Source organism: Microcaecilia unicolor, chromosome 6 (assembly GCF_901765095.1).
Source record: "Microcaecilia unicolor chromosome 6, aMicUni1.1, whole genome shotgun sequence".
NCBI lineage: Eukaryota > Metazoa > Chordata > Amphibia > Gymnophiona > Siphonopidae > Microcaecilia > Microcaecilia unicolor.
Genome location: NC_044036.1, coordinates 277,170,537 through 277,191,630, shown reverse-complemented (window position 1 = coordinate 277,191,630; position 21,094 = coordinate 277,170,537). Strand labels below are relative to the sequence as shown.

Genomic DNA, 21,094 nt, shown 5'->3' with positions numbered 1-21,094 from the left:
GAGCAGGGCATGTCCCCACTAAGTACTGACCTCCATATCTGCCTGCAGTTGCCCACAGAGGTACTTGCTCGTCTCCCTATCACAGGGGTTCTCTATGTATACACTGGCTATCAGTGAAGTGCATGAACTGCAGATTGTGAAGTGTAGCAGCAAAGATATGAACAGCACTCCTGCCTTCTCCAGTAGCCACACAGCACAGACATAGGCTGCACGAAAACAGTAGCTGCAGGGACAGCCAGACAACCAAAAACACACCTACACACAGAGACACACACATATATTTTTACACAGGAGGGGAGCAGTGGGTGGGGGTCAGGGTCAGAAGGTGATTGGGAGCAGAGAAATGGGCATAGGTAGGACAGGGAGAAGCCAGATGAGTGTATGGCAGAGTAGCAAGGACAGAATACAAATGAACAGGCTGTATGGTGCACTGAAGGCATGCATTCATCTGAATTCTAATTACATCTACAACATGGAAACACAGTGTCTGAAGCCCCAAAGAACAAATACCACTCACCATCGAATGAGAGTGCAAATGTTGACACAGAATTCAGACGTCATCAGAATGCAGGGTGATTGCAACTTCCACACACACAAACAAAACTTTTTCTGCACGCATATTCCATGTGGCTAACACACCTGGTTTCCTGGGGATTTGAACTCACCACTCCTGAACAACAGGTCACCTGTTTTTACCACTAGGCCACCGCAGTTGCTCTGAAGCTGTATCTTATGGGCATCAGTAGGAGAACACATATATCTCCGAGAGAAGAAATGCAGATATCTCCGGAGGACTAGTGACTACAGTCTGCAGACCCCAACAATGAGGTTCCCAGGAGGAGTGAGAGAGCAACCAACCAACCTGTTCTACACCAGACTATAAGACGCCCTTCAGTGTGGCAAAGGTAAAATTATGTATCATACCTGATAATTTTCTTTCCATTAATCATAGCTGATCAATCCATAGACTGGTGGGTTGTGTCCATCTGCAATCCTTTTGCCTCCCTATATGTGGTCATGTGCTGCCGGAAACTCCTCAGTATGTCGATATCCAAGCTCCATCCGCAGGACTCAGCACTTAGAGAATTACACCCACAAAGGGACACTCTGCCCAGCTCACCACCGCCGAAACGGGGGAGGGGAATTAACCCAGCTCATCCCCACACAAGTGGGGGAGGGGAATCCGTGCAGCTCATCCCCGCGGAGCGGGGGAGGGACACCACCCCGCCGATGCGGGGGGATCTGGCTTATCCTGCAACCGCAACCGCGGGAGGAGCTGACTGACCCTAACACCGCCGAAGCGGGAGGGGTACAAAGCTGCCCTACTGCCGCACGAAGCGGGAGGGAGCGCCGGCAGAATTTAAGTCTCAATCCAGCCCCGAAAAACGGAGGGGAGAGGAATGCAGCAGCTCACTGTAACACAAATTCGTCTCAACTCTTGAAGAATTCATTGAAAAACTTGAACACGAAGTCCTCCTGAACAGGAACTGAAGACTAAACTTGAACCTGAAATGCAACCAGAATATAAACAGTACAGATATCTGGGAGGGGCTATGGATTGATCAGCTATGATTAATGGAAAGAAAATTATCAGGTATGATACATAATTTTACCTTCCATATCATCATGCTGATCAATCCATAGACTGGTGGGATGTACCGAAGCAGTACTCACCCAGGGCGGAACATTGAAATCCCTGACCGCAACACTGAAACTCCAAACCGGGCCTCCGCCCGAGCAGCCACAGTCAAGCGGTAATGCCTGGAGAAGGTATGGGCCGAAGCCCAAGTTGCCGCCTTGCAAATCTCTTCCAAGGAGACGGACCCGGCCTCTGCCATCGAGGCCGCCTGAGCTCTAGTGGAGTGAGCCTTCAGCTGGATAGGCGGCACCTTCCCCGCGGCCACATAAGCCGCTGCAATGGCTTCCTTGACCCATCTTGCCACTGTAGGCTTAGCAGCCTGCAGACCCTTACGAGGAGCTGCAAACAGGACAAACAGATGATCCGATTTCCGGAAATCATTGGTCACTTCCAAGTATCTGATGATGACACGTCTCACATCCAGAAATTTGAGAGCAGAGTATTCCTCTGGGTAGTCCTCCCTACGAAAGGAAGGGAGACAGAGCTGCTGATTCACATGGAAGCGAGAAATAATCTTGGGCAGGAAGGAAGGCACTGTACGAATAGTCACTCCTGCCTCAGTGAACTGCAGAAAAGGCTCTCTACATGAAAGCGCCTGGAGCTCGGAAACTCTTCTGGCTGAAGTGATAGCCACCAAAAAGACTGCTTTCAACGTCAGGTCTTTCAGAGATGCCCTCGACAAGGGTTCAAAAGGCGGCTTCTGCAATGCTCTTAGCACCAGGTTGAGATTCCACGCAGGCACCACTGAGTGCAGAGGAGGGCGCAGGTGATTAACTCCCTTGAGAAAGCGCACCACATCTGGCTGCGAAGCCAGGGAAACACCCTTCAGGCGGCCCCTGAAGCAAGCCAGAGCCGCTACCTGGACTTTAAGGGAACTGAGCGACAGGCCTTTTTCCAGACCTTCTTGCAGGAACGCCAACACTGAAGAAATTGGAGCAGTGAAGGGAGAAAGTGAGACTGCTTCACACCACGCTGCAAAGATACGCCAAACCCTGGCATAAGCAGTAGAAGTAGAGCGCTTCCTCGCTCTCAGCATAGTGGCGATGACCTTGTCTGAGAAGCCCTTCTTTCTCAGACGCTGCCGCTCAATAGCCAGGCCGTAAGCCCAAGGGGGAGGGATCCTCCATCACCACGGGACCCTGATGTAACAGGCCCTGCTCCACTGGCAGCCGCAGAGGATCGTCGACTGAGAGCCTGATCAAGCCCGCATACCAGGGACGTCTGGGCCAGTCCGGACCCACCAGGATTATCCGGCCCGGATGCTTTGCCACCCGGTCTAGCACCCTGCCCAACATGGGCCAGGGCGGGAACACATAGAGAAGCTCTTGTGTCGGCCACTGTTGGAGAAGAGCATCTACTCCCAGGGATCGAGGGTCCCGTCCTCTGCTGAAAAAGCACGGCACTTGGCAATTGGCCGATGACGCCATCAGATCTAGGCTCGGCTGGCCCCAGCGCTTCGTGATGTCCAAGAACGCCTGAGCAGATAGCTGCCACTCTCCGGGCTCCAAGGTATGGCGACTGAGAAAGTCCGCCTTGACATTCATGACTCCGGCAATGTGGGCCGCTGACAGCTGTTCCAGGTTCGCTTCCGCCCACTGGCATAGATTCATGGCCTCCTTGGCTAGAGGGGCGCTCTTGGTACCTCCCTGGCGGTTGACATAGGCCACAGCCGTGGCATTGTCCGACAGGACCCGTACTGGCTTCAACGCCAGTACCGGGATGAACTCCAAAAGCACCAACCGAATGGCTCTGAGTTCCAGGAGGTTGATAGACCACTTTGCCTCTGCAGGAGACCAGAGCCCCTGCGCTGTCCTTCCCAAGCAGTGGGCTCCCCAGCCCGACAAAGAGGCGTCCGTCGTGACGACAATCCACTCCGGGGTCACCAGAGGCATTCCTGCCGACAACTTGTCTGTCTGCATCCACCAGCTCAGCGCCTTGCGCACTGCTGGGTCCAAGGGAAGGCGCACAGCATAATCCTCCGACATCGGAGTCCAGCGCTGCAGCAGAGAGTGCTGTAGTGGTCTCATATGAGCCCTGGCCCAGGGCACTACTTCCATCGTGGCCGTCATAGAGCCCAACAGCTGCACATAGTCCCAAGCCCGAAGAGGAGAGGCTACTAGGAACTGGTCCGCCTGAGCCTGAAGCTTGACAATCCGATTGTCTGGCAGGAACACTCTGCCCACTTGGGTGTCGAATCGAACTCCCAGATACTCCAGGGACTGAGTCGGGCGCAGCTGGCTCTTCTCCCAGTTGATGATCCATCCCAGGGAGCTCAAAAGAGCAACCACCCAGTCCACAGCTTTGCCACACTCTGCATAAGAGGAGGCTCGGATCAACCAGTCGTCCAGATAAGGATGGACTTGTACTCCTTCCTTTCGCAGGAAGGCCGCGATGACCACCATTGCTTTGGAGAAGGTCCGCGGAGCAGTAGCCAACCCGAAAGGGAGGGCTCTGAACTGGAAGTGTCGGCCCAGGACTGCAAAACGCAGAAAGCGTTGATGAGGAGGCCAGATGGGAATATGCAGGTACGCTTCCTTGATGTCCAAGGAAGCCAAGAACTCTCCTGCCTTCACTGCCGCTATAACAGAGCGGAGAGTCTCCATGCGAAAGTGCCGCACTTTCAAGGCCCGATTGACCCCTTTGAGGTCGAGGATAGGCCGGACAGAACCTCCTTTCTTTGGTACCACAAAGTAAATGGAGTAACGTCCCTTGCCAGTCTGATTTTCTGGCACCGGAACGACCGCACCCAGGCGGATCAGGTTGTCCAAGGTCTGCTGCACTGGCACAGCTTTGACCGGAGACTTGCAGGGAGAGAGTACAAACCCGTCTCTTAAGGGTCGGCAGAACTCTAACTTGTAGCCGTGTCTGATGACTTCCAGCACCCAAGCGTCTGAAGTTACTTTGGTCCACTCGCCCAGAAACGAGGACAGCCGTCCTCCAATCTGCACTGGGCCATGGACCAAGACCCCGTCATTGGGTACGAGACCCTGGGGGAGGACCGGAGGGCGTACCTCCGGGACGGCGGTCTCTGCGAAAGGAATGCTGCTTGGGGGAGAAGTTCCTTTTGAAGGAAGAGGGGGCAGAGGAGCCCGACTTGCCCGGACGGTACCGACGGGCTTCTTGAAACCGTCCTCTGGAGATACCGGGGCGAGCACTGGCCCGAGCCCTGACCTCTGGTAACCTCTTGCCCTTAGACGTGCCGAGATCGGTCACGATTTTGTCCAGCTCGACCCCAAAGAGCAGCTTGCCTTTAAAAGGCAACTTAGCCAGGCGGGACTTAGAGGCATGGTCCGCAGACCAATGTTTCAGCCAAAGCCAGCGCCGCGCAGAGACTGTCTGAGCCATGCCTTTAGCCGAGGCTCTCAAGACATCATACAGTAAGTCTGCCAAATAAGCCAAGCCCGATTCCAGGGCCGGCCAGTCAGCCCTCAAGGAAGGATCCGAGGGGGAAGCCCGCTGCACCAACGTCAGGCACGCCCTGGCCACATAGGAGCCGCAAACTGAGGCCTGCAAACTTAAGGCAGCCACCTCGAAGGACGACCTTAAAGCCGCTTCCAATCTTCTGTCTTGGGCGTCCTTTAGTGCCGTGCCACCTTCCACCGGCAACGCCGTTTTGTTAGTCACCGCAGTGATTAAAGAATCCACGGTAGGCCAAACAAAGGCCTCACGCTCACTTTCAGGCAAAGGATAGAGGCGGGACATAGCCCTAGCCACTTTGAGGCTCGCTTCCGGGACATCCCATTGAGCCGAAATTAAGGTGTGCATGGCATCATGCACGTGGAAGGTTCTAGGCGGGCGCTTCGTCCCCAGAATAATGGCGGAGCCAACAGGGGCTGAGGGAGAGACGTCCTCCGGAGAGGAAATCTTCAAAATGCTCATGGCCTGCATTAACAGGTTGGGCAAATCCTCTGAGCGAAAGATCCGTGCTGCAGAGGGGTCATCCGCTCCATCCGAGTGGGAATCCGTCTCCTCCAAGGAATCCCCAAAGGACCGTTGGGAGAACTCAGATACGCTGCCCTCATCTACATCAGAGGAAACAGCGTCCTCTAAGGCCTGGGCATCCACCCGAGGGCGTTTACTTCCGGGGGCCTCAACCCCTGTATCGGACAAGGGAGAAGGGGCAGCGTTCTGCATAAGGAAGGCCTGATGCAACAGCAAAATAAACTCGGGGGAGAAACCCCCCAAACTGTGCAATTCAGCAGCCTGGGCCACAGCCCTAGACGCACCCTCAACCGGCGCTCGCAAGAGCGGGGGAGAACCATGCTGCGCATCCAAGATGGCGTCCGGCGCGATACTCCGCGAAGGAGCCACGCGGGAAGAACGACGCTTAACTTTAGCCGCTTTTTTGCCGTCGCCCAAATCAAGGGCGGCCATGGCATGAACATCTCCCAGCTCAAGGGCGGCCCAAGAAGAAGCCGTCCGAGCAGAGTGGCCGGCCAAGATGGCGGAGGCGAGCAGCGGGGGATGGGCGTTTATGGCGGGAAAAACCGCCACGCCGGAGGAAGACCCGGGACACTGACCGGCCTCCAAACTGACACCCAACAAGGGCGAATCAGACTTTAAAACCCCCGCATCCCCGCTAGAAGCGCATACGTGGTCCGGGGAGCAATTCTTCGCGCCCTCGCCCTCCGACGCCATAGGCCACGTGGAGATCAATCGGGGAACCCCCTGCCCGCTATAAAAAGGTAAAAATTACCTGCTTCTCGCTCCGAGCTGTAACGACCTGGTGTCCCAGTGAGTAGCTGCAATAAACGTTTAAATAAACGTCGAAATAAACGCCCTTAAGGACGTTCAAAAATTTTTATTTTTTTTTTAACGGAGCCAGCGGAAGGGGGAGAAAAGGAGGGACCTGGCGCCACCAGGTTTGCACTTGCTCAAGAAGAGCCCTCAACCCCAGACACTCAACAAAACCTAAAAATTAGGCTTGGAGGCCTAGCCAGAGCTGCTGCTGTGTGTGACCACCACCTGCTGAGATAGAGAACATACTGAGGAGTTTCCGGCAGCACATGACCACATATAGGGAGGCAAAAGGATTGCTCTCTATCTCCACCTGCTGGTAGATGGACACAACCCACCAGTCTATGGATTGATCAGCATGATGATATGGAAGCAGAGGTTCCATGAGGTCACTCTAGCAAAGAACTTAAGGCAACCTTCTGAAGACCAAAAAGCCATGATGCACATTCCCAATATTCAACCTAAAATACCTCTTCTCTGAGCACATTTGTCTGCAAGGTCCAGTTGTCAGTCCCAAAACAGTGGAACAGGGGTGAAGAAGTAGGGCAACTGTATATCAGGTGGGAATCGAACCTTGGTCACCTGACTCTCGGGTCTAAGCTGTTACCACTAGGAAAGTGGTCTACAAACACTCTTTAGTATCCCAGTGAGGGACCCATAGCACTGCATAGGGTAGACATCCCAGATCTAGGGCCAAGATGTGAGGTACAATACAGGTTGTAAAAGTTGTTTATATCATGGCCCAATCATCAAAATTCCAAACAGGACCCTAAATCTCCAGCACATCTGAGGCTCATCTAACCAGCAATGAAGGTTTGAGGAAAACCATGCTGAAAAGCCATTGTACAGAATCGCACTTAAGCACTGAACAACGTATGCGCCAGCAGTTAGGCCTGCTCAGAGCAGGCCCACATATGTACAGCCATTTTCTGTGCAATTAGGCGTGATTCTATAACAGCATGCATACATTTTGGACACACCCCCTCATCATGTGCCTTGGAAAACTAGTGCATTACTTTCTAGAACATGCATAGGGGGATATGTGAATAAAGTCCAATTACTGCTGAAAACTGATTGTTAGGGGTCGATTATCAATGCTGATTGGCTTGTTAACTAATTAAATTGTGCACACCAAGAGGCAGTGCACACAAATTTCAACGCACATCTTTGGTCATCATTTATAGAATTTGGGGGTCTGTCTGTACCTGAAGCAATGGAAGATTAAGCGACTTGCCCAACATCACAAGGAGCAGCAGTAGAATTTGAACACTAGCATTGTTAGTTCTTAGCCTGCTGCTTTAACCATTAGGTTAATCCTCCACCCCCTAAAACTAAGAAAACTGACATCCCACATCATATGAGAATAACTTTATAATCCAGATTTGCATTTTTCTATAGAATCTAGCTACCTTCTGAAACCTTTACTTATTTAACTTATATATCGTTTGGGCCAAGTGTTTGTTATACTTGGGTGGAGGGAAAAAGATTGTAAACAGCTTTGAGCTGAAAATGGAAAGGACATCTAAAAATATAAACCATTGTGCATGGCTGAATATTAAGGCAATGCAATACTTTTTGAATTAAACCAAACTGTAGCACAGTAAATAAGCCGAAAGGAAGAGTAGTGGGCTGAAGACAATGCTATTGTGAAGCTAGATAACACGACTTGAGAAATTAGTAGTTTACATTTATTTTCCTTTTCAAGATGCCAAAATGGAGGAGAAAAGTTAAGATGCTCCAGCTACCTCTACCCCTGATGCAGAGGGTTCAGGTTAGCAGTCAGTCCAGCAGTTTACCAGCATTTCCCATTCACTTTGGGGCATACCTGCTTCAGAGGGTGTGACAAGAGAGCACCTTTCTGTTACACACCGATATAGCAATATATCGCTTAGCCCCGTTTCTCCCATGCTACCACTGGTGCTCCATGGCTTGCAAACACCTCCTCTGCTGGAAGGGGCAGTGATGTCCATTCCTGCGGAGGGGGGAGAGTTAAACAGAGGAGCTAGACTGGAGGGTGAGGCCCAGGTGATTGTGTCTTCCTCGATTAACATCTCAAATCAAGTTAGTCAGTCTGCACTAGCTGGAGAAGTGAGAAGTTCTGGTTTATTGGTGAAGAGGTGGATGGTGTTTCAGTCTCTTGTAATAACTACAAAGAAGTGTGGTCAGCGGTAGCATCTACACACAAACTCTGTTCTTTTTTCGCACAGGTTGCCACACAAACTTTGCTGAAAATTCAAGCACTGCAGTCTGAGTCTAGTGCTTTAATTCAGAAAGTTGATGCATTGGAACAGGTTTTGAAATCTGTTAAAGGAATACAAACTTCTTTGGTGTTGGATAGAAATATGATACACAGGAATTTAGAAAACAAGGAGAATATGGCTAGACATTTTACATTTTCTACGAGTGTTTTCTATGTCACCAAAAGATTTGTTTTATAAATGTACTAGTAAAAAAGGCCCGTTTCTGGCTGAAATGAAACGGGCGCCAGCAAGGTTTTGCGCGGAGTGTGTATGTTTGAGAGAGTGTCTATGAGAGTGACTGTGTGAGAGTGAGAATGTGCAAGTGTGTGTGTGTGACAGAAAGTAGGTGTGAGTGTGTCTGTGAGAGAGCGTGTGTGTATGTGAGAATAAGTGTGTGCGAGTGCTTATGTGAGACAGTGAGTGTCCTTCCCTGTCCCCCCTGTCAGGTGTCAGGACTGGGGGGACTGTGGACAGTCAAGAAGGCAGCCCCTACCAAAATAATGAAAGCAAGACCATTTGTATAATATTCACTGCATTCCAGAGAACAAAATGGAGCAAGTTTCCACATGCTATCTTTTGCTTTCTGTATTCAGTAGCTGACAGGCTTGCTAGACTTACCTAAGTGGCTGCAGCTGCAATACACTGAAAAGAAAGCAAGGAAACCTATGAGACGTAGATACGGCCGTCCCCTTGGCCTCTGACGCTCCTCCCTTCTTCTATTTGACTTCCCTCTGATAGGTCCGTCATTCGGTGTGACGCTCCTCCCTTTTCCTGTTTCAGTTCCCTTTGATAGGTCAGAGCGGTGCAGCTGTGACACTCCTCCCTTCTCTGATAGGTCAGGGCGGCGCAGAGATGTAGTGTGCTTAAAAATGGTTACAGAGTTTCGAACATACGAACTGTTGAAGCCTCAGAGTGTGCTTTAGAACGTTGAGGGTGCTTTTTATGTGCAGATGGGGCGTGGCCTACGGCCCAGATGGGCATGGCTGATACTGAAGGTGAGTAGTCCGAATAGCCTAGCCTACCAGGACAGGAGTTCAGGACAGATGGAGTGAGCTTCAGAACGTCTGAGGGGGGATTTTATTTATATAGATGAGAGAAGTTTTGAGGTTTCTCGAAGCTACATTAGCGCCTCTAAATATTATATATCATGTTCCAGCAGATAAATATGAGAAGGAAAGATCTGAATAAAATGTTGCAATCAACTTTAAATGCGACTGGAAGCGTCAGGGGACTTTATAACAGGAAGATCTACTTTAGTTGTATCATTTGTTTTTGCACTAGACAAAAACTTCGTCATGCGTTTATATTTCCAATATTAGAATATAGAATTTTTCTCCTGATGTCTGTAAGAAAACCCAGGAGTGAAGGAAACAGTTTCTTGCCAGAAGCTGTTGCTCTGAGTGCGAAGATTTCTTTTTACAATTTCCTTGTAAATGCAAGAAACAATTGAGAGAAGCCTCACTATTTTTTTAATCCTTCTCAGACGTGAACTTTCATTCAAAGTTGTATGTCAGGCACTGTGGTTGTAGAAACTATATAACCTAAAGGTAGAGAGATTTAATTTTTATGTTATGAGATGCAACAGTTAATTTCCTCTATTGTTTTCCTGATTCCTGCACTCGATTCTTCTTGGATTCTCCTCCTTTTATTGTGGTCTAAGATTTCCTTCTTTTCTTATTTAGGGGCCCTTTTACTAAACCACGTAAGCATCTATACATGCCCAACTCGCGCCAAAATGGAGTTATCGCTCGACTACCACGTGGCTCTTGCAGTAATTTCATTTTTGGCGCGCATCCGATACACACATCTGAAAAATATTTTTTATTTTTGGGTGCATGTAACGGACACATGCCAAGTGGCATTTGGCACGTGTGGGTCATTACTACCCGGTTACCATGTGAGTCTTTATTGCCAGGTCAATGGCTGGCAGTAAGGTCTCAGACCCCAAATGGATGCGTGGCAATTTTCATTTTGCCGCATGTCCATTTCCTTTTTTACAGGTGTGCTAAAAAATGGATCGGCGTGCACCCAAAACACGAGCCTACACTACCACATGCCATTTTTCAGCACGCCTTAGTAAAAAGACCCCTTAGAATTGATTGTTAGCATTATTTTCTTCTAAAAAGAAAACCTACTTGTTCAAGATTACATTGCTATGATTTCAATTTATAAAATTCCTAAAGATAAAATAATGATAATCATTTTTAAAAGGTAGCAGGTTGAAAGTCAGGGTTCCAATCCCACTGCAGTTCCTTGTGACATTGGAAGTCACTTAAACCCTCCATTGCCTCAGGTACAAATTTAGGGGGTCCTTTCAGTAAGCAGCAGCAAAAAGTGGCCATTTCTACCACAGCCGTAAAACTGGCCTTTTAGCATTTTTTGTATTAATGGCCATGCACTAATGTCACTAATATTGCATGCCCATTTAAATATTTTACCACTTGAACGCTTACTGCTATCCATTTTGGAGGCAGTAAGGGCTCATGCAGTATTCCTGTGCTAACCAGTTAGCACGTGGTAATGTAGCTGGGCTAACAGTGTGTGGTAACATAGCTCGGCTGATTAGCACTCCACCCCCCCCCCCCCCAACATACCCCCTCCAAAAAAATTTTAAAAATATTTTTCAGCATGCACTAATTTGGCAGTTACCACAGGATGCCTGAACATCTCCCGCGGTACATCATTTTGCACTGCATTAGTACTATACTGTACTACTATACTTTACTTCTATACTACAGTGACCAAATAAGTTCTGTGCGGTTTGCATAAGGACATTAACATCAGGCATACCTGAGAAAGACTCATTCGAGACTATATCTGATATACAATACATAATCATAAAATATACCATAATTGTATAAATTAAAACTAACCCAATAGTATAAGATATCAATCCAGATTTTAGCGGCTAACACAGTTTAGTAGAGGAAAATATTTACTGTACCTGAATGTAAATTGCTTTGAGATACAACTGAAAAAGGCATAAGTCAAATATCTACTATAATAAAACTCACCCTCAACGTTCTGAAGACAACGTTCTGAAGTCACTCAGTCACTCACTGAAGGGTTCATGGATTCATGGTGGTGAAGCCAGAACACTGACCATGTCTCTCTGCCCCGCCCTCGCATGACGGACCAATCAGAAACAACACCCTCAACATTCTGAAACACAAAGGACCATCACAACACCGTTCCCAGGCAACACTAGGCAACGTAAGACGAACCAATCAGAGGAAACTACGTGACAATAAGGGAGGAGCATTCCCCAGCAGAATGGCTCATTATCTGTGCAGCACGGAGAGCACAGAACCACCGCTGGAACGAGAGAAGAATATTCCTGCTGTGGGTATGTGCAAAAATAGACCGAGGGGGAGGGGAGAAACACTCACTCACTCACACACACACACACACACACAAAATAACTCTGTGATACATACACACACACACACAAAAAAAGCCACATGCTAGCGCCCGTTTTATTGGTTTCGGAAACGGGCCTTTTTTACTAGTAAATAAATAAGTTAACCTTCCAAAAGCTATTTAATACTGTAGCCTTCATCATTTCACATAACAAGGGTGAAGTAGTCCTAGTAGTGTCATTCACTAGTAGCAATTGTGCAAGCAGGAGGGCTCCTTTCCATGAAGAGCCAGCCCCTCCAGAAAGATAAAGTGTTGGGTGGGAAAATCACTTTCCTTTTCACCAGGGCTTGGATGTGAAGAAAATCCCTGTACTGACTAGCCCAAAGAAAAAAAGCCAATTAGCGTAGAAGATTTTGGCTTCAATATGCATGATAAAAATGTAAAACATATGCTGAGGCAGTTGTTAATTATTTACCTTTATAAGGCTAATAAATAAGTGTGGCATGCAATCTTCTATTTCCTGTAGATTATTTTTATTTTATACATGCAGGTAAGTGCTAATTTTAACATCTTTACATTGACATGTTCACTGTCTCATTAAGCATGTTAAAACCTTACTGCATAACCTGCTATTTTTTGAGGGATGGACAGGCTCCCTTTTTCACATTTTGTTTCTTGAAATACCATGCATTAAATATTTTAGTATAGGTTATCTGCAAACAGCACCCACTACTCCAAAATAACAGAAGGGGAAAAAATTCAGCCAGGTTTTGTAACATTTCAAAGGGGCACGTTTATTAAAGTGTGCTAAGCAGTTAGTATGGGTTTTAGCATGTATTAACAGCCACCATGTGCTAAAATAGGCAGTGTGGAAATTGGTTGGAGTAAAGGATTGGGCATGGGTTGCACATTACAGCAAGCACAGTATAAGTAGTGTGTGCGCCATCAAATGTGTGATTAGTGCATGTGCACCAAATACAACCTAAAGAGGTGGCGTCAGGGACATCTGTGCTAATTGGGCTTGACAGTAACACATGGTAGAGAACTTGTCTGTAAGGAAACTGCAGGGGGAATGCTGACACTGCCCCAACAGTTACTACACAGCCTTTATACTGACTGAATGCTAACCTGGCTGTTAATGAATGCTAAGTTCACCTATTGCACTTTAGTAAAGAGGCCCCTGAAACAAAACAGCATAAAAACATCATAGATATCTCTTATGTCCTTTCAATCGACTGCACACACCTACTAATTTTTAGAGGAGCAAAATGGCCTTAAGGTGTCCATGAATATGTTTCTTGTATAAGCCCTGATGCTAGTGTGTTTACTAAGTTCATCCACTTAGATACCAGAAAGCCAGGTCAACAAACAAGCAGTAGGCAATACCTTTCATTGAACTAACCTAATACCTTTGTGACTAACTTTCAAGAGTTTCACCCCTTCCATTAAGTGAATGTATTAGTATCGGTAATCAGTCACCAGCAGAAACCATGTGTCAGGTTACAAGTTGGAGGCAGAGAAGAGTAAAGCAGGCAAATTACAATTGTTAAATTTAATACAATTTAAACACATAAATTGTTTAATTATTTCATGCCGACAATTATAACTAATGAGCTGATAAACAGGTAATTTCAAGTATGCAGAATACTAATATGAACACTATTACATAACAGTTGCATATTTGTCTCTTTTGAAAGAACAAAACTAGTTTTTGTAGTAAATGTATTCACAAACCTAATATAATACTAATGAAACCGTTTAAGACAATTCATCAGTTCCTCAAGACAACTGCTGTACAAGTATCCCATACACAGAGAGGGTAATTTTATAACAGGGTGCCTAGGTTAATTTAGCAAGAAGGCACCTACTTTCAGGGCCACCAGGTCCTGGGCAAACACTCTCCGCCCTACATCCCCCCCCCACCAAGCCTGCTTACTTGCTCGTCTCCTGGTACTGTGTACCAGGACCATGTTAACTCTGCTCTGCTGCACAGGTCTTTCTTCCTGCTGCGTCCCCTCCCATGTTTGCAGAAACAGGAAGTATTTCACATACGAGGCGGGACGAGACAGAAAGAAGGATCTGTGGCCGGCTGAGCAGAGTTAACACGATAACCCCGCACTGCGACACGTGCCGGTGCCGAGCAGGGCCCATCTTGGAGGCCGGGCCATGAGGAATCTTGCCCCCTCCCCCCCCCCCCCCCCCCGCTCCCCCTCTCAGCAGCCCTACTTACTTTTTGCCTGTGTCTTTATAAAATACTAGCATATACCTTGCAGAAATCATACTAGATTGAAAATACATAGCAGGCCTAAATGTATGAACATACAATATGCGTGACCATGTGTATTTTATAAAAAAAAATACAATTGAATCGCAACTCTGCCCATGCTCCACCCAAACTCCACCCCTGAGAATGTACTTTTAGACATGGTCTAATTTTTTAAAAACCTGTTTGTGCATATAAATCAGTGTTTTATGTTGAAAACATTTTTCAAAATTACCCTCAGAAGGTGGTAACTAAATAGCTGAAATTCATACAGCTCAGCTCTATAAAATCTAAGATGAAATCACTGTAAACAATTTAAGATGTACAATTTCTAAAAATGACTACCCTGTCTCATTCAGTAAGTTTTGTCTTCACAGTTTTTACAAACTTGCCTGAATACATATTAAGATGAGGTAACACATTATTTTAATGTAAACCCATTGTTCTCAGAGTCCCTTTTCTACCAATTAAGGGGAACATTTGTAAAGCATTTTCCACATATAAAGCATGTTTTTTTTTGTTCACAGAAAAGGCACTCATAAAAACTGCAGCGGAATGTGCATATGTAAGTATTGTTAGTGTGCTGAAAAAATGGTGCATATGAGCATTTATAGGAGGCACTCCTGGGGGCATAGTTACAATGTATGCATAAACTCCAAGATTCTACATAGCGCGCCTAGAGATGCACACTCAATATGTAAGCTGCATTGAGCCTGCCATGAGTGGGAAAGCGCGGGGTACAAAGTAACAAAACAAAAAAAAAATCCAAGAGTATTATATAACAACGCGCGTAACTTAATTGGCTTACCAAGAAAAATGAGCACTAACTGACAATAATTAGAATTTATGCGCACAACTCGCTAAGCGTATTCTGTAATGCAGTGCCTAACTTCTAACGCACGCAAGCAAAAAGGGACATGGTTATGGGCGTTTTGTGGGCATTCCGAAATTTATGCACATAGTTATAGAATATGGCCCAGTGTGCCTAAATCTACGTCACGTTTTCGTTGGTGTAAATGGAGGTGTGTAATTTTAAGCGCTGAGATATCAACTAAGCATACTCTATATACCGTGCCTAAATATAGGTGCCGCTTATAGAATATGCTTAGCCAGCATTGATTTCCATGCGAATCACCCCCATATGGACTCATATTTTCTTTGTACCATTTTTACAAAGGCCTTCAAGGTCTAAGTATGCTTCTGTTTGTGTTTTATTATGTATGTTTTTTTCATTTCCCACTTTGGACAAAGGCGGTTTATAAATAAAATATTCTATTCTAATTTTATAAAATACTCATATATATGCAAACAGTGCATGCACACGTTTCTTCAGAATAGGTCTAAGTTTGTATTACAACAGTTCTGCATTATTAGGGAGACTTCTGAAAGCCTATTTTATACAGGTACGTGTTACCTTTATAAATTTGGCACTTTTTGGACTTTTCAGAGAGATGCTCTGTTTAAAATTAGTCCCTAAGCACATAACTCATATTAACATGGATTATTAAATGAGGCCCTTAATCCCTGATAACATTAATTTTATTGCAGCAGATTACATTTGATTTTTTTATTTTACCATAATTCAGAAAATAAAACCTGGAAATCAGACCTTTTCATTGTATGTGCTGGAAACACTAAGAGGGGAAGTTATAAAGCTGTGGAAAAAGGAGAACGTTTACAATAGAAGTCACTAACTTGCAGTGTCTCTGTACAAGTTGCTGACTCCCATGGTAAAGAACAAACACTACTTGCAAGCCATCTCACATGCAGTGTTAATCCCTTGGTGCAGGAGCATCAAACCGCCAAGCTGAGGCCCAATACTTCTAGGCCATCTCTAAAAGGGGCAGCATCTGTTAAAGGAAATGTTCCTCACAAGGCCCCCCCCCCCCAAAGTCAAGGCCTCCTTAATTGTGCCACCAATACTAACCCCCTAAGGTAGTGGTTCCCAAACCTGGTACTGGAGGCACCCCAGCCAGTCAGGCTTTCAGTATATCCTTGATGAATATTAATGAGATAGATTTGTATGCAGTGGAGGCAGTGCGTGCAGATCTCTCTCATGAATATTCATTGTGGGTATCCTGAAAACCTGACTGGCTGGGGTGCCTCCAGGACTAGGTTTGGGAACCAGTGCCCTAAGGTGTATCCCCACCCAAAGGGCCACTCCCAAAAGTCAAAAGGGTCCCCCCACCTATATCTGCAAAAGGGAGTCTGAGGGGTGGGCAGGAACGATTCTGAGATCCGAAATGATGCCAGTGACCTCTAGCAGTAGTCTCGTGGTACTACTGCTAGGGACTTATCTTTCCATACAAGAGCAAAATAAGCAAGACTACCTCTAGGGGTCACTGGTACCATTTTGAATCACGATACTGGCAAGGCAGGAGTGGCTAGGGATCACTTCTGCCTGTCCCCTAGACTCCTTGGGATTTTTGCAGGTACAGGTGAGGGGGAGCCATGGGGAGGTGGGGTGGGACCTTCTTGACTTGGTGTGTGGCACATCAGAGTGGGAAGACACACTTTGGAGGGACAGTTAGTATTGGGGGGCATTATTTGAGGGGGGCATAATTAGGGTTGGCGTATGGGGGACATTTCCTTTAACAGATACTGCTCCTTTTAGAAACTGGCTAGAAGCATCAGGCTGGAACTGATGCTTCTAGGCCCAATGCTCCTACAAGCGATAAAGATAATCCCAGCCTTTAGCTTGGGTCATTTTAAAAGCTAGGATGTGGTAATTACATGTTTTGTATCTCATTACTATGCAACCCATGATGTCTTAAATATTGTTACCTTAGGGCAAGACAACCTTCATTAGTGTCCTTTATTGACTTAAATATTGTTACCTTAGGGCAAGACAACCTTCATTAGTGTCCTTTAAGTCATAAGGGGCCCTCATGCAACTTAAAAACTTCTCCCTTAAATGTGCCTGTAAGTAATGAAACCACAAAAGCATATAGAATGCCTTTTACTAACATGTGCAAAGTAGTCAGCATGGGAATTATCAAACACTGTAAAGAGTGCAAGGCTGCACTAACAGTTATCATAATTACTTCAACACTTGGCATACACTAATTCCCAGGTTATCTTCTAGTTTTGATAGGGCGAGGAATGGCTGTGGACTGCAAGGTAACTTACCGTACAATAAAGCAGAATATTTAAAGCAACTCGAATAGGTGACATTATTTTATTTTTATTTATTTATTAGGATTTATTTACCGCCTTTTTGAAGGAATTCACTCAAAATTCACATTAAATTCATCTGCGTTTTCTGCAATACAGTTTCAGGTGCTAAAAATACTTTCTCTGCATTAACTACATAGAAAGATGCTAAGAACTGTGTTAAACAGTTAACACTGAGGCTCTGCAGTTACTGCATGTTAATTTTGACAATTACCACACTGTATCTGCAAAATTTTATGGTAACGTTTTACTAAAGTGCGATAGTTTCCTAGGCTTTTAACAGACCTTCTAGGGATTTCTGTCAGAACTTTTCTTACTGATTGTCTGGAATTTCAAAATGTATTGGATGACTTCTCAAAAAACAAACAAAACAAAACCTCACTCACTCCACCAATAGGAAGAAACTGAGAAAGGCTGCAAGGTAGACAGGGGAGAAAGCCACTACTTATCCCTAGGCTCAGAACCATGGAATCTTGCTAGACTCTGGGATTCTGGAAGGTACAGTGCACTCCATTTAAGTGCACGTCGGATAAGCTCATGCTCTGTTTAACTGCATGCCGTACTTCAGTCCCGTTTTTGGCACCATCAATTTCTATGGGGACAAACTTCGGTTTAGCGCACCACTTGATAAGTGCAAGATTCGCTTATATGCATGGTTCAAGACCGCTCCTCTGCAGGAAAGACTCTGCATAAGCGCACACAGAATATGGAAGCCGCTTGGCGCATGACAACCAACGAGATTTCAAATTTACTGCCCCTTTAACTGCCACAGGCAGAATAAGCGAAAGAATGTTGTTAGAGCGTACACTGGGGTCGTCGTCGTCGTCGCAGCGGAACTGTAAGACTTTAACACTGGCTGATCGAATAAAAGTTCTTAAAAAATTAGAAAACAAACAAAGTCAAGCATCTATTGCTAAAGAATATGGTGTCAATCCCAATCAAATTTCACATATCTTGAAGCAGAAAGACCAGCTTCTGGAAGACTGGCAAAACAATACAAATCCACAACGTAAACGAAAACGGACGGGAAAAGCTGAGGATGTAGAAGATGCTCTTCTTCGGTGGTTTTCTCGAGTCAGGAGCAGACAGTTTCCTGTCAGTGGTCCACTGCTTATGGAAAAAGCTAACCAGCTAGCTGAAAGTCTTGGACTAAATGAATTCAAAGCCACTGTTGGATGGTTGGAAAGATGGAAGGAGGGGAACAGCATAACATTCAAGAAACAGCATGGTGAGAAACAAGACATTGATGACTTTGGTGCTGAAAATTGAGTTGTTTCAGTTCTTCCTATCATCTTGAACGAGTTTACACCTCGTGACATTTTCAATGCTGACGAAAACGGTCTCTAATGGCAAGCGATTCCTGATGGAAAACTTGCATTCAAACATGCCGAAACTACTGAAGGTAAAACATCGAAGGACCGACTGATGATCTTCCTTTGCTGCAATATGGATGGGAGTGAGAAGTTGGACCCCTCGTTATTGGAAAGAGCAAACAGCCCCGTTGCTTCAAGAAAGTTAAGCGACTTCCTGTGTCATACAAGGCTAACGCAAATTCATGACTGGGGAAATTTGGAAGCAGTGGCTAAAGAAGTTAGACACTAGAATGTGGGCACAAAAGCGTCAGATTTTGCTGCTTTGTGATAATTGTGCTGCACACAGTGATGATGTCAGGCTGTCGAACGTCAAAGTGGTCTTCCTGCCACCAAACACTACCTCTCTGATCCAACCTATGGATCAGGGCATAATAACCAATTTCAAACAACATTATCGGGCTCTTGTGCTACGTCATCTGATGAGCGTTATGGATGACCAGACTGGCAAGGATAAACGTGCATTGAACTGGCTCGTAGTCTATCACTGTTGGATTTCCAACATATGCATAAGGAAGCCTGGAATCATGTTACACAGGCCACCATTGTGAACTGCTACAAGCGGGCAAGCTTTGTTAAGGATGTGGAGAGGGACGAAACAGATGCAGCTGTTGCAAATGCGTCAGATGAACAGGTTATTGACATCCCAGCCGGTGTTACTGAAGAGGAGTTTCATCGCTACGTAGCTGTTGATTACGATCTACAAACTGCTGACGACAGCACTGATGTCGAGATATGCGCCTACACGCAGGCAACAATGACTGATGATGAAATAGAGGATGAAATGAGCAGCGAGGCACATGCCAACGAAATTCAACAACCTCCTCCTATCACTTTTGCAAGAGCGCTGGAGAGTCTCAACACCGTGTGGGCCTATCTAGAAGCCACTGGATGTCAGTGCTATGACAGTTTTAATCATCTGGCAGACGTAGTCTATGGAACTCACACACCCAATAGTGTACAGAGGACTATAACTGATTACTTCAAGTATGCCTAACGACAGTTAAGGGAGACTGTATACTGTATGTATAATAATAAACAGTACTGTAAATATGTTTATCTGATGTCAAACTTCTTTGGGTCACAACAGTTAAGTGCACGCTCCGGTTAACTGCATGCATTTCTTTGGTCCCAGACCCTTGCACTTAAGCGGTTTGCACTGTACTTGTGACCTGGATTGGCCACTGTTGGAAGCAGGATACTAGGCTTGATGGACTTTCGTCTGATCCAGTATGGATGAGTATGTTCGTATGCTCTATAACTGCCAAAAATAAAACTAAAGACAGAAATGTGGGGATAAATTACAGAAATATGGGGCTAAGACACAAAAATGGCAGGAAAATGCAGAAATGTAGGGATAAAGTGCAGAAACATTGGGCTCAATGCATAATGGTATGCAATGTACAAAAAATAGGGAGCAAAACACAGCAAAGGGCAGAAACATAGGACTAAATACAGAGAAGTGGCATCAAAGTACAGAATCCTTTAAATAAACTGCAGAAAAGAGGTAGAAAAGTGCAGAAACATTGGGCTAAATTGCAGACATGGGGCAAAATGCAGAAAAGTGTCATCAAAGTGGAAACACATGAATAAATTGCAAAAATGCGAGGAAAAAGCTAGAAATTTGAGGATGAAGGAGGAAAAGTGTAATCAAAGTGGAAAAACATGGGGCTAAACTGCAGAAAAGCGGCCGCAAAGCCCAGAAATAAAGGACTAACGGGTAGAAGCAGAGGAGGTGCGTGGGGGAGAGAGGCGGTTACCTCCTTCCACTTGAGCATCTTGATGCATATCTTCAGCGCTTCCATCGACGTCTTGGCCTTGGAGCTGTCCACGGTGACGGGCCTGCGGAAGCTCCGGCCGCCCTCCTCCCTCTTCTCCTTGGCCGACATGGCCTTCCTGGGGTTGGAGCGGTTGTGGCCCCGGCTGACCGCCTGTCGCTTGGCCAGGACGCGCACCTCGGCGCCAGGCTCCATTGCCCTCAAAATCCCCACGGACGGAGGAGGAGGAGGGGGAGGGGGCGGCAACGAAGGGGCAAAACACTCCCCTCCCCGCCCGGCCGCCGCCTTGTTTGGCCTCGGCCGGTTGACAACGCAACCGAACGGGGGCCCGGAAGGGACAATTGCCCTCAGCCCCAGCTCGATGCGAAGCACTAAGTTGCTTGCAGCATGTAATGTAGCTGCAGAAGAAAGGCGATGAATAAGAGAAGAGTCTATCTCTTTCTCGGCTCCTGCTCGAGGGGGAAGCGGAAGAGGGGACGGGGGACGAGGATCTTCCTAGATATTTTTGTGCTTTGCGTCTTTCTTTCTGCTTT

At 46.3% G+C, this 21,094-nt stretch overlaps 1 protein-coding gene across 2 annotated transcripts in view; it reads right to left on the bottom strand.

The window, feature by feature from the left end:
* Positions 1-20,855, bottom strand: part of TTLL11 (tubulin tyrosine ligase like 11) — a 278,011-nt gene extending 257,156 nt beyond the window's left edge. Inside the window, exon 1 of one of the 2 annotated variants that reach the window (XM_030207555.1) lies at positions 20,544-20,855. In XM_030207555.1, coding sequence (XP_030063415.1) covers positions 20,544-20,756 — 213 coding nt within the window. In that variant the 5' untranslated portion in view covers positions 20,757-20,855. The remainder of the gene's footprint in view (positions 1-20,543) is intronic. The other variant, XM_030207556.1, reaches the window with a different exon arrangement.
* Between the last annotated feature and the right edge of the window lie 239 nt (positions 20,856-21,094).